Source organism: Corvus cornix, chromosome 15 (genome assembly GCF_000738735.6).
Source record: "Corvus cornix cornix isolate S_Up_H32 chromosome 15, ASM73873v5, whole genome shotgun sequence".
Classification (NCBI taxonomy): domain Eukaryota; kingdom Metazoa; phylum Chordata; class Aves; order Passeriformes; family Corvidae; genus Corvus; species Corvus cornix.
Window position 1 is genome coordinate 9,942,200 of NC_046345.1, and position 23,275 is coordinate 9,965,474.

The 23,275-nt window shown below is 42.5% G+C and overlaps 2 protein-coding genes across 13 annotated transcripts in view; one reads left to right on the forward strand and one right to left on the reverse strand.

The window, feature by feature from the left end:
* PISD (phosphatidylserine decarboxylase) overlaps window positions 1-22,645 on the forward strand; it is a 24,829-nt gene extending 2,184 nt beyond the window's left edge. For 3 of the 7 annotated variants that reach the window (XM_019285126.1, XM_019285121.1, XM_019285120.3), the window contains 7 exons: window positions 908-1,002; window positions 4,853-5,028; window positions 17,325-17,561; window positions 17,687-17,825; window positions 18,560-18,706; window positions 19,417-19,577; window positions 19,886-22,645. In XM_019285126.1, the coding sequence (XP_019140671.1) occupies window positions 908-1,002; window positions 4,853-5,028; window positions 17,325-17,561; window positions 17,687-17,825; window positions 18,560-18,706; window positions 19,417-19,577; window positions 19,886-20,107 (1,177 nt within the window). In that variant the 3' untranslated portion in view covers window positions 20,108-22,645. Of the gene's footprint in view, window positions 1-907; window positions 1,003-4,852; window positions 5,029-8,676; window positions 8,695-8,719; window positions 8,928-10,747; window positions 13,539-15,165; window positions 15,332-17,324; window positions 17,562-17,686; window positions 17,826-18,559; window positions 18,707-19,416; window positions 19,578-19,885 lie in introns of those variants that run through there. The other 4 variants (XM_019285123.2, XM_019285124.2, XM_010398097.3 and 1 more) reach the window with 4 other exon arrangements.
* The window catches only part of SFI1 (SFI1 centrin binding protein), a 30,568-nt gene continuing 26,095 nt past the window's right edge, over window positions 18,803-23,275 (reverse strand). For all 6 annotated transcript variants that reach the window (XM_039560931.1, XM_039560930.1, XM_039560933.1 and 3 more), the window contains 2 exons: window positions 22,855-22,991; window positions 18,803-19,604 (listed from right to left, as the gene is read on the reverse strand). In XM_039560931.1, coding sequence (XP_039416865.1) covers window positions 22,884-22,991 — 108 coding nt within the window. In that variant the 3' untranslated portion in view covers window positions 18,803-19,604; window positions 22,855-22,883. The remainder of the gene's footprint in view (window positions 19,605-22,854; window positions 22,992-23,275) is intronic.

Sequence of the window (23,275 nt, forward strand, 5' to 3'; positions counted from 1 at the left end):
ATATGTGTTTAAACATGCTTATTTACAGACTTTGAACAGTTCTTGTACAACTGGATGTCTTCTTGTCAGATTACAAACATGAAATTAAATATATATTAAACACGCAAAAGGTCCTGGTTGAACCTTTTCTCTATATTGGCCAGTTCCAAGTCTATTTTATGTATTTTCAGAGGGGCAGAACCATTCTCACTGCAGTTCACAGTGAACAGACCAGGAAGGTAAATTCTAAACAAGAGCTGCTGTGCCTGGCAGCCTTTTTACTTTTTCAGCTACACCACTTGGTCTAATAAATGCCATTACTTCTTCATAGAATCCAAAACTTTTCTATATACTCCTCCTCCTTCTCACTGGGATGGTAAGGTAAAAGCTACATGAACCAAATCCTAAGTGTCTCTCTAGATAGTTGCTATTGTAGGAGGTTCTTAAATGTTGTAGCAGCCCAGTGGAGATGGAACAATCCCAAGCACTAAACAATGATTATAAAATTTACCATTCCATTTCTATTTTAGAACTCCAAACAGGCCAAGATATGGTACATGCTGACAGCATAAATAGTTGCCTGTAAAGGGCTATTGGCAAGATCAGCATCTACAATACTCAGAAAAGTATCACTGTTACAACAGCCTAAGAGGAAAATGTCAATATTTGTTAAGAAAAAGAAAAGATAAAGATGCATCATTAAATAAATATCTGCAGGAGCAGTTGGATTGTCAGGTTTTTCAATTTTTTAGGAAAGTAGTAGACCACAAGGGACTAGGCTCAGTGGAAATTTTATTGTAATTTGAGTAGACTTTTCCCTCTGTTACTCAGCTGCTAAATATTAGATTGTCTCTACGCTGAACTGCTGACATTTGCATTATTAAACATTTGTACTTAAGCAGCCACTTCTTGTTTGTTGTATTTGCAGTTTGCTGTGCAGCTGTAACTTGCTGGTACGTAAGAACCTGTGTGTTAGAGCTGGAGTCCTGTGGAAGCAGCCTCCTTCACGGACATTTTTCAGTGGTAAGTGATGGTTTGTATCTACAAGTGGTTTTAAATTCAGGGTTACTCAAAGTTAGGCAAATTGTGGTCTCATATTGGGGAAGGTGAATTTCTTGAAATGAAAGCAGGAGTGGGAGTCTAGCATCAAAGACCAATTCATGGCATTTCCTTAGATAAAGCTTGCAAATTATGTTTTACTGCTTTGGTGTTATGTTTTCCACATAGTAAAAGAAGTATACTTACCTTTTTCATAAGATCCAATATGAGCTGTTGTTGATTGTTGCTTTGAAACTTTACAAAGCATCTGAAACTTTTTCTAGCGAAGATGATTCCTGTATACCAAATTAAAACCCATTAGCCATAGGTTTATTTTTCTTAATTAATTTCTGCATTTTAGTTAGTTTTCGCAGGAGTCTACAGCTCAAAAATTACTTCTTTTAAAAGCACAGTATAATTTACCAGAAAGATTCATGTTAGGACAGTGTTTTTACATTTTAAAAAACCCACTTAAATGAACTTGATGAGCAATAGTTTGTGTGCTTTCCACACCTACTGAAGTAACTGACTGAGAAGGGCAATATCAAACTTACAAGTATTTAGAATATTCAACTGTATTACCTGCTTTGTAGTGCAGCTCTTATCAGGTATTCACCTTGAAAAGTCTGAGAGATTAGATTTTCTCAGTTTAACAGCCCTATAAGAAAGAAAAGGTATAAATATCCTTTTATATTTTAATCTGTACTTATAATTTTAATGGATCAGGAAATCAGAGTATGTTTATGACTTGGTTAAAATGGTACTTGCACTTGAAGTTTCTGTAGCTGGGTAATGCTGTGAAGATCAGATATTATTGTTTGTTTTTAAGGAATATTTGTAAACTTGTAGCATGTGCATTGTCATATATTAGTATCACAAATCATACAGTCTTCAGTTTTTGTTTCCTTACCAGCTGAGCTATTGGTCCCATTTTCTAAAACCATTTCTTTGGGTTAACTTGCCTGTCCAAATGCTTTGTCTGGCATATCATATATGGATATTTCGTTATTGAAATATATGCTTACACAGATGAATAGAAACAGCAGCTCTTTGTTGTCTATAAATCAAAGTCATTACAGAAAAAAAAATCCTGGAAGTTGAGACATAGTGCAAAGTTGTTGATCACAAGGAAGAAAAGGTCATTTTAGTCAAAATTAGCTTTGAGTTTTGAACAAGTCACCTTTTAGCCTGTCATTTTCTAATTCGTTGATATTTCAGATTCCGATTTGGATTTAAATCTAGATGATTTGCACATGATGTCATTAGAAAGGAAAGATAACTCTTCTCTAGTTTTATCTCTACCCCTTATAATGGCCTCCTCTAAGTGTTTGTGTCATGTCCTAGAAGAAATTCTTAATTTGGTCAGAGTAATGAAGCAGCATTTATATTACTGCATCTAACTGCGTAAACTCGAGCACTCCTGCCATTATTCGGTTTGCTTTCTCATCCTGCATTTTTCAGCGTTTCTGAGGGAATGTGTCTTTTTCACCTGTTCCAGAGAAGGAACCTGCTACTATCTTTTTATTCTCATTAGCTGAATATACTCAGTGTTTAAAAGAATTCTGGAAGAGGTTGGCTTTATCTGTGAGGGCTTCAGATTTAGGGTAGTATCTAAAACTGTTATTAGTACATTAACAGTCCTGCACCTTTTTCCTCTTGTCCTGGACTTGTTTCTAGTGGCTCTTGTGCCAAGGTATGAGCTCTCCACACATTCTCATGCTGCTTTCCAGGGAGCAGCAGTAGCATCATTAGAGAACACGATGTTCAGCTGAAATCTAAGTGGTGCCAGCTGCCTAAACCTAGATCTGTTGCCAGAATCGGTAACTAGTGTTCTTGTCTTAGAATTTGTAAACTTGTGTGAATTCCATTTGTGTCTGAAAAGTGTGGAATTTTATTTTTGTCAGGGCAAAAAAGCTTAACAGTGGCATGTTGGATGCCTTTGCAGTGGTAGTGTTTTGGAGACCAGTTACAGAAATGCTGTTTCATTAATACTGGACATGGGTAAAAGTCAGCTCTTCATTTATCAACAACTTAAGTTGTGTTTGCTGTGGCTTGTGGAACACCACATGATTTGGTAACTATTACAGGAAGAGAAACGTTCACATGGGTGCAGTCAATAGAGGCTCTTGAAGCAGAAACAGCTTCTCTCTGGATCCAAACCAGAAAGAGCTGTTCCTGCTGAGGGGTTTTGGTTTGGGAATTTGTGAAACTGCTGAAATTGCTGAGCAGCTTTGCTAACTTAGAACCAAAAATGTGGTGGAAAGGAGTCAAAGGCTTTACGGCTAAAGAGTATCATTGGTCTGTGTACAGACACTTCTGTTGAAATAGTGATGCAAAGTTGAAAGGTTGTAGAGTCCTTGTAAATTCAAATAAGTCTGTCTTTTTAAACATTCAACTGTTCTAAATGATCCCTCTCCTTCATTGAGGATTGTTCTTTAGGAAAGAATAATTTTTAGAATATTAACTGTAACTGTAGTTGCTGCCTTGTTTGTTTATTGAGTTTGGTTTTTTCCTCCAGAAAAGAAATTGCTTTTATTTTTTTGAGGAGGAACAAAGCTGGTTTCGTTTTATGATGCATTTAGAATATATAATTTAAGCAATGTTTTACATCACAAGTGTAGGAAAGAAATTATAAAGAAATACTATTTTGATAAAAGAAAATGTGGACAAGAATTACTTTTATTTGGCATCTTTTTGCAGCATCATGGCTGAATGCTTCTAATCAACTCAACTACTTAGAACTAAAGCTCTTCAGACTGTGAAACAATTATGCTTTGTCTCTGTGTGCTTAGAAATAGAGTTGGTGTTGACTGAATTCTTTTGGTTGCTAATGCATCCTTTCATAGTCAAACTCTAAGAAGCCTGACTTTGATGGAGCAAGATAAAGTCCATTGGGTTTGATTCTGGCACATCCAAGTTAATGATTGTTGTGGAAATGAAGCAATCAGTATCAAGAATTGGTTCTGGGTGTTTTCTGTCAGGTAGTGACTTGTACTCATTGCTGAGAACTTCTGACTGACTGGAAGACAGACAGGAGCAGCACAGTCTAATACTGATTTAGCCCTGGACAGATTTGTTTCCTCTGAAGATTTTGGAAGGGAAATATTCTCATGGCTGTGCCTGTCCCATGCTTGGTCTGTTGCTTAGTGACCGTGCCGTGTCCTTGTATCTCACAGTGACTGCAAGGCTGGACTTATGCAGGAGGAGCTTGGTAGTTACTCAGTAAAAAATGTAATACTACACATCTCTTTGTTTCACGTGGTGACTTTGTATTACAGCAGAAATGTGCTGTTTTCCTGTTTACCAGACCTACTCTAAAACAGGCCAGAATTTCCTTCCCTCTTGCAGTTAGCTGTACCATCTGGGGATTCCCTAACTGTAGTGAAAACTTGAATGACTTAAAAGCATGAAGCTTCACAGTAGTACAGATTGTTCGCCAGCAAATGATTATTCCACATAGTACCAACATTCTCACAGTAGGAAAGTGTGATAGTGCTGTCAGACACTAATTTTATGTATTTCTCCATGGGGCTTTCAGGGAGCACAATTTATGTATATTTTAGGGAGAAGAATGTTGGAAGCATGTGGGGTGGTAGGGACGGGGATGAGGTTAAAACCACAGATGACCAATTAGTGTTGATCAGCTGAGTTACAGTAACTTGGTAAACTGCAATAACTGGAGTACTCAGGAGCATCTGTACATACCTTCTGTGTCAGATTTATTTTCTAATCACATTTTCATCACCCAAGCTCACATCCCTCACTGCACAGAATTGCTTTTTCTTTATTGTGTAGCTGTACTCCTTCCTGAAGTCTGAGATTTTTTCTGTTACAGACAGGAAGAAGCTTCATACTGCTCCAGTGGGGCAAGTCTTCCGCCTGCGGCCCTTCCATGTTCTGGTAGCTACAGGTGGAGGATATGCAGGATACAGAAAATATGAGGATTACAAGTTGGAACAGCTGGAGAAGAGGGGCATAGAGGTGCCTGTGAAGCTTGCAAGTGAATGGGAGGTAAGAAACTTGGGGCAATTTTACTTCTGCCACATTTGATGCAAGTTCCTTTGCTTCCATTTCAACACAGAAATCTTTAATTTGCCTCTACTGACTACATGTTCTTGACAGCTCATGGAACTAAAGTTTCTGTCACTTCAGTAACTCATTCTGGCTGAACTCATGATACATTAGGAACTGCCAGCAACTCCTCCATCTTTTAGTGTGGCTGACACCATATGTGCTTTACAATAAAGCTGAGATGGAATTAATGCCTGGTTAATAAAAATCTACATGTTCCCTGTATGAATATATAACAAGACCTTTTTTCCATAGGTTACACTTAGGTCTGTAATTCCTCTTGATCCTGAGGGATTTTTGCCTTTTCCTTCTGGATTCCAATGAGTTGAGAAATTATTGTGGAATTGCAGAGTGTGTGTATCAGATTCATGGGTCAAATACCCATTGCAACATTGAAGTAAGAAATACTTCATGTCTTCCTATAACTGCTATATTGCCTTTGAAGTATATTGTACAACTCCATGCTGGACAGTTTAAAATATATATGGTGTTCTTCCAAACAGTCAGGTGAGTGCCTGCTTCAGTGCCACTTCTGAAGCCAAGGAGTTAAAAATTCTAGGATTGTAAGGTTGTGTAGGAGATGCTTCAGTGTGACCTTTGGCATCCTGGTTTCTTTGCATTCCTGAGCACACTGCCAGCACATCAATGATTTGTCCACATGCCTGTGGGGGACTAGGCTGGAATCCCTAAATTCATTTTCACTAGTGACCCAAATCAGATATGATCCAGACAATCCAGATGCTAACAGCTTAGGTTATGATAGCTCCTGAGGAATCTGTCTGTAAATCTGTTTTCTGTATATTCTTTTCCTGCTGAAGTTTGTTTCAAATGGGTTCTGATTTTAAAAAAACTGGTAAGTGTCCATGGAGTCTTTATTTAACAAGGCAATGTCAATTCCATTTTGATACTTGAAAACAAATATTCTTTTGTTAGTGTTCATACTTTTTGGTATGAAATTGGGTAATTTTCTTACTGCATTTGCATTCTTTCATTATACTGATATGCTGGTTTGTTACTATTTGGTGAAGCTAAGAGTATTGCTTTTGATGAAACAGCTCTAAAGGATTTGGTTTTTACAGTGGGGAAACACACAAAGAATTTCAAACTGATAAGCAGGGCCGCAAATGCAGCAGACCATAGTAGGAGACACTAACAAGATGTCCTAGTCCTTCCTGATGTGTTTAAGTTCTGTTGAATGCTTCTGTGGGAGGGAAAGGAAGCTCAATAGTTATGATGAAAAAGAGAAACTGTTCAGACATTGCAAGAAATATCCCAAACAATGGAGGATTCAAGAAAAATAAGAGCTGCATTGTTCCTTTTTATTGTAAAGTGGAGTGGGTTTTTATGCTGACCTGTCACTTTCCATTATTCTGTCTTTTGCATCACTGGACGCATACTTAGGAGTGTGGAAGGGGGTGTTGTCTTGGTTTTAGGGCAGAATAAGCCTTTGCTTAGGCAAGGAGAGACCAAGTGTGATTGAATGGGCTTTGAAAGAGAATAGAACAAGAAACTGGTGCACATGCCCTCACTGCTGAGCCTGCTGCTCTGAAGTGCTTATTCCACGGTACCAGCCTCATGTTCCTGTGGGAATGTGGACCATCTTCCACCTGCCAGCTCTGTGTGTAAGGCAGATTCCCCTGCTTCTGAGCAGAAGACAGATATTAAATGGGTAGTCCTCACCCTGTTGAGCAGGCATGGAAGCTCTTCCTGTAGCAGAGGTACATGCTGGAATCCTCATTGAGGTGTGTGCATCATTTTTGACTGAATTACAGAGAGTCAGTACACTTCGGCGTGATTTTGTTTTGCTTGAGTGTCATAAAAGAATGGGGGGGAAAAAATGAATCTGGTGCAAGTCAAATGTCCCTTTGGTTTCTCCACAGGGAAAGACAGAACTATTGTTTCTTTAGCACAGACCTTTTCTTTGTGTAATTTTCTTAGAGACATTCTGTCACTAATAGCTTGAGCTGATTAATGCCTTAGTGTCTCCTACTGTGAATACCAGTGAGGATCAGCTTTCATTTAATTAGATGAGGTAAAGCAGAGGGCTTGGAGGGAGACAGGTAGATGTTTATCAGATGGATGGAAGCTTATTGTTCCAAATCTTTGCTGTCACAGAACATTTCCTGGCTGGGATCTGCATGCATGGCATGCCATTCATATGCTAACTGGAGGCATTTTGCTTCTTCTTACCTGGGCACCAGGGCACTGTTGATACAGGATCAAAGAATTACTGTGGGAAAGCCTGGCCAGAGCCGGAGTTTGGAGGAACAGACTGACGAGATGAACAAGAGTTTTGTGAGAGGAACTTGTAGGTGTCCTTTGCTCCCATAGTTTGTTCTGTTCTGTGTAAGGAAAAAGCAGTGTTTGTTGGAGTGACATGTGCCAGGAAAAGCACAGTAAACATTTCTGGAAGTGAGCTGCAGTGTTCCAACTGCTGCTTATTGTCTCGGGCCAGTTTTTAAAAACAATTCACCAGGAAAGCGCTTGAGCATAGGTTTAGGATTCTCAGAGGTAAGAAAAACACAGCCCTTCCTACTGATGTCAGAGAGTGCTTCTATTTATGTAACAGAGGATACTGGTGCTCTTATGGCAGTACAATACCGAACGTGCTTTTCTTGGCCCAGAGGAGACATTTAGTATTATGGTAAGAGCTATGTATCGCGTTCAGGAAAGAACTAATAATGGAAGAATACCTGATTTTTTTTATCTGACTTCGGAAGAAACATAATCTCCAGTTGGTCTCTTATTCCTCATTCTTGCTCCTAGGTTCTGATGCTTGGAGTTTTATTGGAGCATATATGCAATTATGAAAAAAAAATCCTTGTAAAGTGTCCAAAGTACACAAGAAAGATGGTCAGAAAATGTTAAAACCAGTGACATTTCAACAGCATCAAATTGTGTAAAGGGTGCAGTGGTGTAAATGTTGTTCTTCGTTGTCCTGGAAAATTGAAACAAGTAAAATCAGTTTGGGTTTGTGTTTTTTTCTTTTTTTTAATCTAAACAGTGGGAAGGCTTTTTGACCAGATGAGTCTGTTCTATCTCGTGCAACTTCCTGAGCAATCCTCAGCATTTTGCTGAGATTATGGAGCAGTTAATCTGAGCGTTTCGGAAGCAGTTTATGAGCCTGCAGCACGCTTTCCTGCTTTGGCTGCCAGTGCCTGTGTGGGATTGTGTTACCGCACCAGGACACGCGGTGGGAAGCTGTCTCCGCGAAGCTGTGCAATGCACAGAATCCGCACCGGTGCCTTGCTCCCCAGCAAGTCTCTTTCCCCATTGTCCGGGCCAGCGGCTCTTTGGGAAGCTGAGCGCTGATCCCCAGGAGTGCCAGACCCTCCCAGGGCAGCCCCTTCTCCCGCGGGCCGCCGCCGGGCAAGACATCACTGTCGCCGTATTCGGGTGCCCTCCGGTCTCTCTTCCTTTGCGTTCGTGCTGCCCTGGCCCCTCCTCCGAAGGGGCCGGGGCCCTGCGGGAAGGAGCCGGCGTGCAGCGCCAGTGGCTGGAGGCGAGGCGGGGCCCCGCGCCGCTTCCTTAAGGCGAGGACGCTCCGGCACCGCCGCGGGGAGCGGGCGGGAGCGAGGCCGGGGACCCGGGTGCCGCTGCCGGGAGGTAGGTGGGGACCTACCGGGCCGGGGGATGCGGGTGTGGCCACCATCCGCTCCCCTGCCCGGCCGGAGAAGGGGCCCCAGGGGCGGGATGGCTGCGGCCGGCGCGATGGGGGATTCGCAGTCCACTGAACTTTGTTCACGTGTCTGAAAACTGCTTTGAAAGGAAGGGTCGGTGTCGTATTTCGGCGACTGAAGGCGAAAAGCCGGGACGAAGGAGACTTCCCTGAGCATCAGGTAAGGACTACTGGACCGCAGGGCAGATGGGCGAGGGCTGGCGGCCAAGGGGCGATTCACTCTGGCTTGCTGGAAATTTCAAGCGATGTTCCAAAGTTGACTCTGTCATGAGTAATCTCTGAGTAGATTTAATCAGAATGAGTCTGTTGGACCTGCCTTATCGGAGTCCAGAGTCCCGCGGGGCGGGCAGGGGGGCGAAGAGTCGCCGGTGCCTTTGCGCAGCTTCCGCCGGGTGCTGCTCTGTGGGGAGGATGTAACGCGGCTTATGCTTCCTTTAGAGATCCTTTACGGAGCTGAGAGTTTGCTTTACCAATATCTTAAGCTAAAATAATGGGGGGATAGTAGGGAGTGGTACTGGAGAGTGCTGTTTTAAACCATTAATTGGAAATTACTACTGCAAAGTATTAAAAGGGTGCCATCAAATTCCATGTCACTTTGTAAATAAAGCTTTATCTCCTTGCTTCACAGAAGAGCTCTTTGAGACTGTGTAACAGGCTTTTTGCATAGAATTCAGATTTAAGTTTCAAAAATAATTCAGTCGTCCACTTAGGCTATCCTAAAATAGTACTTTTCCCCCCTGCTCTATTTGTAAAAAGCTACTGAAACAGCATTGTAAAGTTAGGGGAAAACAATAAAAATGTTTTTTCATAACACCCCAAGAGAAAATGTATAGAAAGGCTTTTTCAAATGGGAAGTAAAGAATTTCAGACATTTAAGGTGGATGCAGCCGAGCATGGTACGTTTCATGAGGCAGCGCCGGTAAATCCGCGGAGAATGGTCCCCGTTGGCCGATTCTTCCCGGCAGAGCCGGGGCGAAGGCGCTGCCCAGCAATTCCGCGGCCTTGGCAGGCGCTCAGCGTGTGCTCAGGTTTCCCAGCAGCATCGGGGCAGCTCTGTTGTGCTCTCGGAGTTCAGGAGTTCTGCCTGGGTGTGGAGTATCCAGTGTTTGTCCTGCCGGGCTGCCTGCGGAGAAGGTTGGATGGGAGCAGGGATGACGTGTCTGATACAGAACAGTTACTGCTGGAAAAGGAACGGGACCTTTAACAAACGGTCACCGAGTATCTCTCCCCTGAGTGCAAGACCGTAGTTTTTGTTGGCCCTTGAATACAGCACTGGGATGCATTCGGTCCATTTTTAAAATAGTAGTTCTGTTACCAAATGTAGGAAGTGTGACGAGAGGGCTTTGAGCACTGACCAGCACATTCCAAGCCTAATGATTCATGCTTATGGTTTAAAACCGCGGCTGCACGTTTGAAGTTCAGTTGCATATTAGTCTTTCTTGCAATTGCCTTGCTGTGTTGTTTTGTAAAACTTGAGAGAAGGACTTGAGTAGTTAATTATTTGACAAGTAATTAAAAGAGGTTACTGGATTTGATGCTTATTTGAGCTGACAGAGCAGAAGGGTGGTGCATAGCTGGCAGATTAGCAGTTCTCTATGAGATAATAATTCTCTATGGATTGATACCTGCCAGTAACTGCTGTTTTATTTGCCCAGCGTGGATTCTGAGTGAGTTCAGACAGGTGAGGGAGTTTGGTAATGGTGTCCAACCCCTACAAACCAAAAATTTTAAGATTTTTGTCTAAGCTGATGATGACATAGGCTTTGGGCACTGCCTGCATCCCAAGAGGTCCAGCTGTTGAGATGCCATTTTATGAGTTCCTCTGTCATGAGCTGTTTGATGAGCGGTTCTTGTTCCTTTCCCCATGGAAAGCAGGTAAACTCAGGGTGGATTTTTCATTTCAGCCTTCTTACACTGTAGGAACTGTACATTGCTTCTGGGACAACCACAGCAGGGATGGAAACTCATTAGGTATGTCAGCATCTAAGCAGGACTCAGGTATTGGCATCCTGGTGAATGTAATGAGGGGAGTAGAACAGAACTTAAGAGAAACTTCTTACTTGGCTGAGCGTAGTTTTCTTAAGAAGTGGAGGAAAAAACTTTTAACACCAGTGTTTTTCCCTTCCTGGAGAGGAATTTCTTTTGCCCCACATTTTTTGGTTTGGACTGAAGGGTGGTACTACCTACTGCATCATGCTATAGAACATCTCAGTGTCTGGGTTTTTTTAGGGAGCAGGTCAGCTGTTTAGCTGGTTCCATGCTTTCACAGAATCATGGTTACTCAGTTGAGAATATAATAATTCCTTAAAAGTGTTTTGAGGGATAAAATTGAATTTTACTGGAAGAGCTTGTGGGTTACCTCTCTTATCTTGAAGGGAAGAGCACTGAAGGGAATGTAGTTACAACGTGTGTTTGCTCTCTTGTCTCTCTGCAAGGTCGAGGGTAGCACAGGAGGAGGTGGGATAGGGAGCAGGGTTCCCCCCCACAGCTGCAGGAGCTGGCCCTGGCCAGGAGCTACTGAGCTGGGTGCTCTGCTGCTCCTGCCCAGCTCCACCAGTGCCAAACGAACTCACTCCCCACAGTTCTGTGAACACAGGTGTTCAGTGTGAAAAACAATTTTGTCTTGGCCTGATGAAGTTTCTTTTGAAACAATGTTGATTTAGCTTGTTGCTGTTTAAAATTAAGTATTTACTGGTGGTCATTTCTAATGTTCCCAGTGAATGGAGAAGTAGCTCCCCTGTGCTCTTTTCTTTGAATTTTGATAGGATTTTGGCTAACTGCTTTCAGCATTTGACTATACAGATGGCTTTTTTGTTGTGTAGGAGTTTCTTGTGCCAGCCAAAGAAAGACTAAATGATATTTTAAATAGGAAAACAAAAAGAGTTGGCACAAGGTTCAGGGAGGAAGGAGTATGTTTTGAGTGCTTTCAGTCGATCTTAAATTAGCCTTCTTTCAATTCGCTGGATTTTTTTTTTTTTTTAAATGCTGTTGTTAAAATTCAGCTTAAACAACATGCACACAGGTCTTGGAACTTCCTGACACACAGAATACCATATAGAAGTTTTCTTCCTGAAAAAAAATACTCTAATGTAGGATCTCCAGAGGTGTTTCTAGGGGGTATCTGTAATATTTGGCATTGAAGGCCAGTCAAAACACACAATTACTGCTTGGATATTTTCCTTTTGAGGCCTGACTGGGGTGCCATTAGCTAGTTAATTCTAGCTTTTCCTGCTGGTCCTCCCACTCCTCCTGCCTTATTCCTATTACAATACAAGCCTTTCCTTCTATCAGAGCAGCAGTGCTCTTTTTGATCTGCTCTGTGAGGCACACAGTTTTCATGGTGCTTAGAAGGCTTTGGAAACAAGGAGGGGTTTGATTGATTGTTTTCAGCCCAGACTTAGCAGAAAGCAGAAGTGAAATGGAGCTACTAGAGAGTCAGCCCCAAAATTGTTCTGGGTATTTGGTTTAATCTTGAGGTAAGATGTAGCTATCTGACTTCCGCTTTCTGAACCAAGGCTCCCTTAACAATCCAAACCCAGTCACAGGAGATACAGAAAGTCTATGTTTGAGGTGTGTTCTGTAGAGTTAAAGAGTGAAATTTCTCTGTACATTTAGAATGTTCAGATAGAAACACTGCAGCCTTTGGTCTTTAAAAACAAAACCAGCTTCCTTTACTCCTGTTTTTTATTTTAGTTCTACTGGACATAAAAACTGTGACAGTACCGAGTCACATAATAGGCGCAAAACACTTGTTGTATACCCAGTTCTCAAGCTGGCCCTAAAACTGGCTTATTTTGTATGTATCTAGTTATTTGTAGAAGAATGTCCATTAGGGGAAGGAATGTTCCCCTAAGTGAGTGTTTTGAGATGGAAGGAGAGTTATGGAGATGGATGTTTGTGTCTGGCAAGCGTTGTAAAATAGAAAGATGTTCCTTTCCTTTCTGATTTCTTCTTTACAAGCTGGACAATAAGAGCAGGAAAGGATTTGTGGTGCCCAGCAGTCCAGAACTCTTTTAGGAGCAGCTGCTGCACTGCAGAATTGAAGCTGGGAGTTATCTCCTCCTCCTCTCCGCCCCACTCCTCCTCTCCGCCCCACTCCTCCTCCCAGCCTTGCATTCAGGCTGGCGCTGAGATGAGTTGTGCGGGGCCAGCTGGCTGCTCCTCTCACTAGTGCATCGCTGCCCAGCAGCCTGGGACAAACTGCAGGGTGTTTTTTGGGGAGTTGGGTTCCAATGGCCACTCGGACTAGCAAGAAGCAAGGACTGCTCATATGGACAGCTCATTTTTATCGTGTGCAGAGTCTGCTTTGTAGTGGGATGTTGAAATGTGACACAATGCCTGTTTGTTTGCAATAGCTGCAACCCTCCTAGCAGAGATTCAAGTGGGAAACAGAGAGGGAATCCAGAGACAAACCAGCGGGGGATTTAGGAACTGTGACGCCGTGTCCTCTCTCCTGTGCCGGAGCAAGCAAAGGAAAGAGAGGTACAGGAAAAAAGACTGAGCCTTGCAACAGCCGTCACCCTGACGATGTGTCAGTCAAACACCCTGCAGGGACCAGAGCTCCACACAGGGAAATGGTGAGATGCTATAAAGCTTTATCTAACCCTCCACCCTCTTGCTACAACCTCCGCAAAGTTAAAATTCATGTCCGGAGGCTGCGTTCAGGGAACGGCGGCAGCAGCAGCTGTGCCGGGGACAAGCACCCACAGCTGGAGAGTCCAGGTCTGGCTGGCTCTGCCAGTGGGACACCAAGTAGGAGAACTCATTTCAGGTACTGTTCAGTATTTTCTGCTTTGCAGGAATGGTCACTGACGCGGGAGGGAGGCTGGGAGGGTTTCTGGGCAGAAGGAGCGGGAGCCATCTGCAAAGCTTTTGTTTGCCCTAATTATTATAAAGCTCCTTATACATTGCTTTGGGAGACAAGGGCATGCTGTTCCATGACAAGGGGAATGGGGAAGCTTTCATTCTTTTCCCTTCTACTCTTTATCACTAGAAGAATGGAAAAATTAGTTGAGGGGCCGCTCTGAAACCAGGCCAAGGCAGTGAGAAGCCCGAGGGCTCCAAAGCAATGCAGCTCTGCAGGGATTGGTCCAGGAGCGACTGCAGTGAAGGGGGGGGAGAGCAGCAGGAGGGGGAGAATGGGACCCAACCCGGCTGCTGGCCCGCCAGCCCTTGCAAGCTGCTGGGTGGTAAGGATGGGAGGGAGAACGTGAAGTGCCCCTTCCTATTCCCATGTTGAGTCAGTCCCACCTCCTGCTGAGAAGCCAGCATTAACTCTGCTGAGACAGGACTTCTGCTCAAGGTTCTTTTTCCCTGTTGCATTATGATGCACAGATTATTCTCTGTTTATTTATTAATTCTTCATGGGAAAGAAGTTGTGTTCACTGCAGAAAAAAAAAATCTCTGAGCCAAAAGGCACCATCTTGCATCCCAAAGTGGTGACAGTTGTACCTGTCTGCCTGATATTCTAATTCTGATCCAACTTGAGGAAAGAATGAGTTGGCAAGAAATTTTCTTTTTAAATTCTCAGCTTCTTTCCATCTTGGAAAGACATATGCAGTATTTTGTAGTTCCTTCTTCATGTCACAGAATGAGACAGCAAGAAAACAAGCTGTTGGGAGCAGCCAGACTGTGCCACTTGAGTTTGTGTATGCACATCGCTGTGTCGTGGTTGCCAGAGAACAGTCTCCTAGCCAGGAGTTCAGTCAGTCATTTGAATAGTTTGTCCTCAGGTAGGCAGATTTCCATTTGATAATGGGACCTTGGAAATGCCAGTGGTTTTTTCATTAATAGAAGCCAAAGAATAAATGGGCACCTGAAGGGTTTTGCATCCAGACCTCCTGCAAGGCTCTGAACTGAGGCCCTTGATGTCTGTCCTCCACTAAGAAGCTGAGTGGCTTTTCCCTCTGAGAGTTAGAAGGTCAACTTCTCCTCATGGCCATTTGTGCAAAATGATACCCCTCTCAGTCAGCACATCCATGTAACAAAAAAAATCAGAGATGCAGCTGGTTATGAGACAGAGGAGTTGATTATTGGGCTGTGGAGACTAGATTGTCTTGCAGTAGTAGAAACAGTGGCTTTGTCCACATGTTCCCTATTCAGAACCAGGGTATTCAGTGAAGGCTTTAAGACCTGAAACTGGTCTTACCTTTAATTTTTGAGGGTGTTACTCATAAAATGTGACCTGTTGGTCAGAGGTTTGGACAGAGGACTTCTGTATTTTAGATAAACTGTTCTTTTTTGGGAAGGGGAGGAACTGATCAAAATAAAGGAGTAAAGACTTGTAGTATCAACAATTAAGTAATGTTTAGGAGGAATAACTCACCCCAGCTGTCGGAAGCTGGTGGCTCTGCAGCTGAGATGCCTGACCCTCTGATGCTGTGTATGTAATCTTTCAGGTTGCAATTCCCCCAGCTGGCCCTGAGGCGAAGGTTGGGCCAGCTGAGCTGTATGTCTAGGCCTGCTCTGAAACTCCGTTCTTGGCCTCTGACTATTCTCTATTACCTTCTGCCTTTCGGTGCTCTTAAGCCCTTGACCAGAGTGGGATGGAGGCCCATGAGCAGGGTAAGTGTGAGCAGGTCCCTTCGTGCACCATGTCTGGGAGCTGTGTGTCCTGGAGGAGCTGGCAGCAGCTGGGGGGAAGAGTTGCTTCATGCAGGACAGCCTGGTGATCACTGGTGTGAAGGCAGAGGTGCAATTCATGCTTCTGTATAGTTTTTACTGTCTGTGGTTGTGTTAAGTAATGCCTTCACAGACAAGTGACTTTTTCAGGAGCAGAGAATTACTTTGTCCTCTAACAGTCATGGAAAATTAACACAAACTTCTGAAGGAATTCAGTCACCTCACAGTATCAGGGTTAGGACAAGGAAGACCAAACCTCTTGGCAAGTTCCTTTTCCTGGCCACACTGAAATGGTCTCTTGTTTTTTCTTATTTTCACACTGAGAGGGTTTGTTCCTCAAGTTCATTGAGCACTTGTAGTCCAGCATGTCCAAATGATAAGCAAATCTCTGCTCTGACACTGTTGAGAGCAGGCTATGGGATGCCTTGCACATAGTAATTCTCCCCACAAATCATACAATTTCAGAATCCAACAACCCAGTAAGTATTTTGATTGAAAACAGGAACAAAATTGCCATTCTTAAGCCTATTTCACTGAACATCTGTTCTGTTTGATCCCATCAACTTGAAAACCAGGCTCCTTTGAAGAGAAGAGGCTACTAGGAAATACCGCTTTTGACAATTTGTGTGATTTTATAGTTGTATACATTTTCTGTGTTGGTGGAAAACAGCAAAGTTAATTTTAGAAATTAATACAGTATAGGACATGTCAAATAAAATGGCAACACATTTTTTTCATCAGTACTTCAGCTTACATAACATAAGGTACTGTACATTTAGAAGGTTTTATCTGTTGGTACTTCCTTTCTGAAATATACCTGTATGTACATAGGATGGTGATTTGTAAGTGAAATCTTAATTTGCTGTGTTTGATATGATGGAGCCAGTGTGTGCTTCTGTTTGTGTTTATGGCTGTGTTTTGCAAAACTTCATTGTGAAAGATATGATTGAGAACAAATGATGACTCTCACTAAGAAAAAAACCAAGTTTCAGCTGTGAGTTGAATGTAACTGAGCTGTACTGTTCAAAAACAAAGCACCAGTCAGCAGATCACCACTTCCTTTGCAAAACTGGTTTCAGAGTGTGTTCAGTTCCCTTGGTCCATATTCCCCAGCTCCCCCCAGTTACATCATAGCCATGTGAGCTTCCTGGCTTACAGGAAGTACCACAAACTCCAGAAGAGTTGTCTGCTGGAATTATCAACAGAAAGATGTTGTCATCTGTCCACTTACATCAACAGCAGATACCTCTGGCCGGCTTTGTTTCATTTGTTTTCCTTGCTAAAACTTGGGCTTTGGTGCAAGTCCAAAGGTGTATTTCTCCAGAAATAAAGGCACTTTATATTCTTGCAATTAGCAACTCCCATTGTTGTGAGAGAAGGAGTAAGGCTGGTGTAAGTTTATACCTGTGTAGCTGCGTCCATGTGGGTACATTTCTTCAATGGTACTTGTCATTAGAGCAGTACAACACACAGTCCTGGGTGTGGGAAACACCCTCAGTAGTAGATGCATCTGATGAGCATGTCATCCAGTCAATTTTCATTTGGTTATTCACAAAAATTTATACATTGGTAATATTAAACCTTTCTGATTAGCATCCTACTAGAATATGTGCAATGTCTCTTTTTTTCTGTAAGCCTCACATTGGGCAGTTTCCAGTAACTTCAGTGTGGAGCTTCAGCCTGCAGGGAGTGGAAATTCTGGCTTCACTATAAAGTTATATTAAGTTTCATCCTGTCTCTTATCTACTCTCAACAGAATGGAGGGAATGAGGATGAAGTGCAGTGTTAATTTTTTGTTGCCTTAAAGGCTACTTGGTGTAACCCATGAATTCAAGGGATGGGTTTGCAGGAACAGTTTGATCCTTCCTGTGTTATGGGGAGAAGTAAGAAAGCCATCAGTGAAGAGAACACTGACGTGCTGCAATTCTTCCTTCAGGTTGCCCTGTACAAGTCGGTGCCAACACGGCTGCTCTCACGAGCCTGGGGTCGCCTGAACCAGGTGGAGCTGCCCACGTGGCTGCGGAAGCCTGTGTACAGCCTGTACATCTGGACCTTTGGAGTGAACATGAAGGAGGCAGCTGTGGAGGATCTGCATCACTACAGGAACCTCAGTGAGTTCTTCCGCAGGAAACTGAAACCACAAGTGCGGCCAGTCTGCTGCGTGCATAGTGTGGTGAGTGAAAGGAAGTGAGGGCTTCACCCAGCACTGCCAGCTTCCCTCAGCCCCCAGAGGAATGGCACTGCTTCATAAGGAATTAATGAACTTCTAACTGTTTCAGTTTTTTCTCTTTGCTGTAGATTAGTCCCTCTGATGGAAAGATCCTTAATTTCGGACAGGTAAAAAATTGCGAAGTGGAGCAAGTAAAAGGGGTTACTTATTCTCTGGAATCTTTTTTGGGACCTCGCATCTCCACGGAGGAAATGCATTTTAGTCAGGGTGAGTTCTGTGTCAATTCTGCATTTATTCTGCTCTGCCCTTTCAGTGTTCTCAGCAATCATGAGATTAAGAGAGATGGAAAAAATTAACGTTTTCTTGCATTGTCAGGAACAAAAGCAAGTCTGAATTTTGATTCATTTTATTTGGGGGTAACCATGTCGCTGTTCTAGCTCTTCTCTTTTTCTCACCAGTGGCTTTATACAGTCATGCCTGGCTCATTCTGATTATCTGAACTGAGTTGCTTGGTTCCTACATTTAACTCCAAGATCTGTTGCTATACCACAGCTGCAGCACTTTTGCTGTCACACTGAAATGGGCCCAAGCACTCGCTAGCAAAAACTGTATAAGCTACTCCTTAACAAGTGCTCAAGCACTACCCCTCTAATGACTTAGAGGACTCTTAACAAATTCTGTTCTTAAAGGGTAGCTTTAATAAAAATTCTGTTGTACTGGATTTCAGTTTCTGCTCTTTTGGTTAGGGAAGGGCACACTCCAGAAGAAAAATTTTCACTATGATTAAAACAATCCAGGATCTAATTTTGTTGTAAAGGGAAAGGAACACTTGGAAATATTGGATTCCTGGATGAAACGTATGTTTTTGTAGTCTCACCAATCCATGTGGGCTGCATTTATTCCTCTGCTATTGCACTGGCTCTAACATAGACTGTCTGGCTGTGGTAGATGACTTTAGGAGGAATATATTTAACCCCTTCCTTTCCCTGCTTTCTCTGCAGCCCCACCTGGTAACTCTTTTCAGCAACAACTGGTCACAAAGGAGGGGAATGAGCTCTACCACTGTGTAATTTACCTTGCACCAGGGGATTATCACTGCTTCCACTCACCCACAGACTGGACAGTGTCACACCGACGGCATTTCCCAGGTTGGTTTCTGTTCCTAGAAAACAACTGCAGAGCAGCTATGGAGGGAAGCACTGCTATGCGCCACTGCAGAATGAGACACACCAGTGCAGAAGTTGTACAGTAATATGATGGATAATTGTAGAAAAATGATTTGTCACAAACAGTAGTGAGTTTTACAGCTGTACAGTTTATGAGAGCAAATCACATATAAATGGTGAAAACAGTAATGTTGTATTCAAACTGTGTGAGCTCTCTGAAGTACCCTTGATGCATGCTGACCTGATTTGTTCCCAAACACTGTTCATTCCGTTTGCTCTTGAAATACAGATAGTTCTGCATATCACACCAAACAGTAGCTCAAAGTACGGTCTCTGCTCGTGCTTGGCAAAGAAAATGCAACTGAACAGATACACTATTGGAGCTGCTATTGGATGTTTTTGCAGATAACAAAAATATTTTATTCTTGGTATCTAGCAAAAACATAAGTATTTGGTTTCAAATACCATGAGAGAGAGATTGACCTGTCACACATATCCTTCTGTGACCCCTTTGTTTTCACCACAGACTTCTCTTTCATTTGCTCTGCCTGGCACTTGCTTCTCTTCCTACAAATAACTGACACAGTTGTTTACTGGATCAGCCCCAGTTATACTGAAAACACCATCTGAGTGGCATTACAATATTGCTACAAACCAGACAACCTAACCTGAATATTTTCTCACTTCTTCAGGCTCTCTGATGTCTGTGAATCCTGGAGTTGCTCGCTGGATCAAGGAACTGTTCTGCCACAACGAACGGGTTGTCCTTACAGGTGACTGGAAACATGGCTTTTTCTCGTTAACAGCTGTAGGAGCAACAAATGTTGGCTCCATCCGCATCTACTTCGACCAGGTGAGCAGGATCATAGCAGGCACCTTTCTGGTGTTAATGGTTGAGATTGGTGCAGCATAACAAAATTGGAAAAAAAAAAATCTTATTACCCTGAAATTAGAGTGTTTCACAGTACTGATATTCTAAGACTGATTTCAAGAGTGTTGTCGGCAATATAGACTATTTTTTAAAAATTCCTGTTGCACCTTTGAACTGTGAGTTCCTGCGTGGAAAATTGCTGAGAATGTACAGTACACAGCTGTATGATGAATGAATACAGAGCACTGAAATCCCCCAGTAAATCCTTCTCTTCTTCCTTCTCTGCACAGGACTTGCACACCAACAGTCCAAGTTACTCTAAAGGTTCCTACAATGACTTCAGCTTCATATCCAACAACAAGGAGGGAATCCCCATGAGGAAAGGGGAACATTTAGGGGAATTTAACTTAGGCTCTACAATCGTACTAATCTTTGAGGCACCCAAGGACTTCAAATTCAACCTCAAAGCTGGACAGAAAATCCGCTTTGGAGAAGCACTGGGCTCTTTATAGAAACTGTCTCATCAAGAAGATTTTCTATACAATGGGACTTTTTCACACCACTGAATGTTTCACTTATCAAGTTTGTATCACTCAGCAGGACCTGGGTGAGCAGAAAAGAAGATGTCACTGCTGCGTTAAACTTGAAAGTATTTGGTCTACATTTACCTGCTGCTGAATGTAGAAATGTAATTGAATGATCATGGATGTATCGGGTACAGCTGCCTTTAAAGATGTTGCCCATGGTGGTTTCTGGCCCACCCTGGGCCTGTAGTCTTTCATGTTCTCCTCTGAGTGTGCCACAGGATAATTACGTTCTTAGAGCCTCTAAATCCCTTTTAAGCCTTCCTAGACAAGTGCAATGGGAAAGGGTGGAGGGTAGAGATTACCTGTATTTAAAGGGACACTGACAGGCTGAGTCAGACCCTGTACCTTGTATCTGCAGTATCTGTTTTTCAGACCTTGAGTAAAGAATGTTTCCATATTTATTTTATTCTAAGAAACTCTGCCCAAATTCTTAGGCAAAGGCAGTCTCTGAATGCATAGAGGGCCAAACAGTGAAACTGGCTGGGGTGACTTCATTGCCCAAACAAAGCAAAATATACAACAGTCAGTCAGTACAATGCATGACACTCATCCCAAGTTTTGTACTGTTAAACAATTTTAGTTCTTTTGTCTAACATTGTCCATTTAAAAATGGACTTTGTACTGTATTTTAAACCTGAAAACAGTGTCTACATTCCAGACAACAGAACTTGTCACGTTGCAATTTTTTCTTTTTAAAGACAGACAAAGCTCTGTGTCCTCTTCCTAATCCATGGTTTTATTTTGCTATTCCAGGCCTTAAAAGTTTCTGTCTTTATGAGAGACAGTTAACTTTACCTCTTGGATCAAGGAGTTAGAAGACACACGGCCTATTTTTCTTGGGTGATGTGATAGCAACTAAAATATGTTTTTACTTGCTATGTATCTTAATTGTTACTTTGTCACTAAATTCTTGAAGAATTAGTTCCTCTATTACAGGACAGCTTCAGCTACTTCAGGACCAATTTTTATTTCACAGAGTGAAATGCCTTATGCACTGACTGTGTTTAAAATATTTATGGCTCTTTGAAGAAATCCCCTGTTGCTTCCCAGGTGCCAATGTGGCCCTCCCTTGACTGGCAACAATTTCATCTTATTCAAAATATAAATAAAATGCCACACGGGCTCTGACTTCTGCCCTTATACTTAATGGTAGGAATGTGCTGGAGGCTGAAAGCTTTGTGCTGAAGTTTAATCCACTGTAAAATTTTAAAACCTCTTTGTGACTTCACATTAGAAGAGTTAAAATCTAACACCTTGGATCTACTGCGTGTGGCACTGACAAAAACCACTGCCAAAGTGAAGAGAAATTGAGTTTTAAAGCAATGTGTCAGTTGTTTTTTGTGAATAAACCGTTTCAAGTCCCAGCACTCAAACATTTAGAACTGATTTTGCTGTCCAGAGGTTGTTGGAGTGGACACGCTTATGAAACCTGCCTTTGTGCTTTCTGAGAGGTTTCTCTTACTACTTCCTTGCTTGAGCTACTTTTCTGCTGCTTCAAGGAGATGACAGGCTTTGGACAGCTCTGACCTCCTAAAGAAACCCTTCTTTGTATGCACTGCAGAAAATAGAATATAATTTTGTTGTACAAATGTCCAGTTTGCCAACTCCTGTGTGCTTAGCTTGTCAACAGGAAGGAGGGGATGATAAAACTGCTTCTAAGTGATGTAGCCCAGCCATGAGTCAGATGAGGGTAGCTGTTTGGGTGACAAGCAGGAGAAAATTCATTTGGCTCCAGGAGTCAGTGTTTCCTCGCTTTACAGAGGGAGGAGTTTGAAAGCTTGAAGTGGCTCTCAGCTACCTATCTTGTTGAACTTCTTGGCATTAGCAAGTTTCCTCCTGAAGCAGTATAGTACCAGATACAAGTCTTTTTAAACCTTTGAGAGTGAGAAAAGAGTAAGGCAGATGTCAGCCCTGAGAGGATAAAGTTATGGTGAGCTTTTTGATTAAACTTCAGTGTCATGTTAACAAGAGAAAGTAAATTTGTTCCAGTGGGTAAGAGAAAAAGACAATCTCTTCCCTCTTTTCCACTGGGGCCTATGACATCCAGACAGAGCCAAAGGAAGTTCAAGCTTTAATTTCTTCCTACTCAGCAGCATCATCCAGAGTATCTGAAGGTAACTATTAGCCTAGTGATGGAGGATGGGTTGCTTGATGTTTGCTTTATTAGAAATCTCAGAAGGAGGAGAGGATTCAGCATGCAAGTGGCTGTTTTTATGATGGTTTTAATACTGTGCAGAGCGAGCTAATAAACCAACATTGCTTGTTAGGCAACACAGCCCAGGAGTGAAAACAAAGTTCCTTGAGGGTACTGATAATGCTGTGAATTTCTCCTCCATGGAGAATCCATTTAATTCAACTGTATCAGTAGCACGGTATTTTTGTATGGCAAAGTGTATGACTTACTGACATGAACTCATTTAATTGTAAACATTTTGAAATAAAAAGTCTTATCTGTGTTGCTTATCTTTGTCGCATGACAAGTAACCTAAACTAGGTATTGGAAGTGCAGCATGAGGTAGATGTAGCTCCAGTTTGGCTTTGATCAGGTAGAGTAATAAAAAAGCAAAATTAATTTAACGTAATTTATCAAATATAAATGCCATACATAGAACTAAGTGAATGGATACATCTCTTCCATCATTCCCTCCTATGAAAGGGGCAAAAAGTCCTACCCCTGAGCTGGGAAGTTGGTTCAGATGTATTACAGATCCAGGGCAAGCTGGATATCTCGCAGGCGGGCAAGCAGGGTCTGCACATGATGTCTCTCAGCTAGCTGTGCTTTGGTGAGAGTATTGATCCTCAGCTTTAACTGAAAGGGAAGACAAGTGCATGAGCATAAACATAAATTTGTACAGTGAGACAGTATTTAGTCTTTTTGACAGCAACAGCTGCTCCAGCAGCTTTTGTATTATCTCACTTGAGGGCCAGTAAGTGACAGATTGAGTGACTCAGGAACTGCTTGGTACTGGCTGGAGTCAGAGGTACCAGTACCCACACGTGGCTGTGTGAACCTGGGGCCTGACAGCAGTGCAGATGCAGTCTGCACAGAGGGAATTGTCTTGAGAAATTGCAGGAAAAATTCTGAGATTCAGT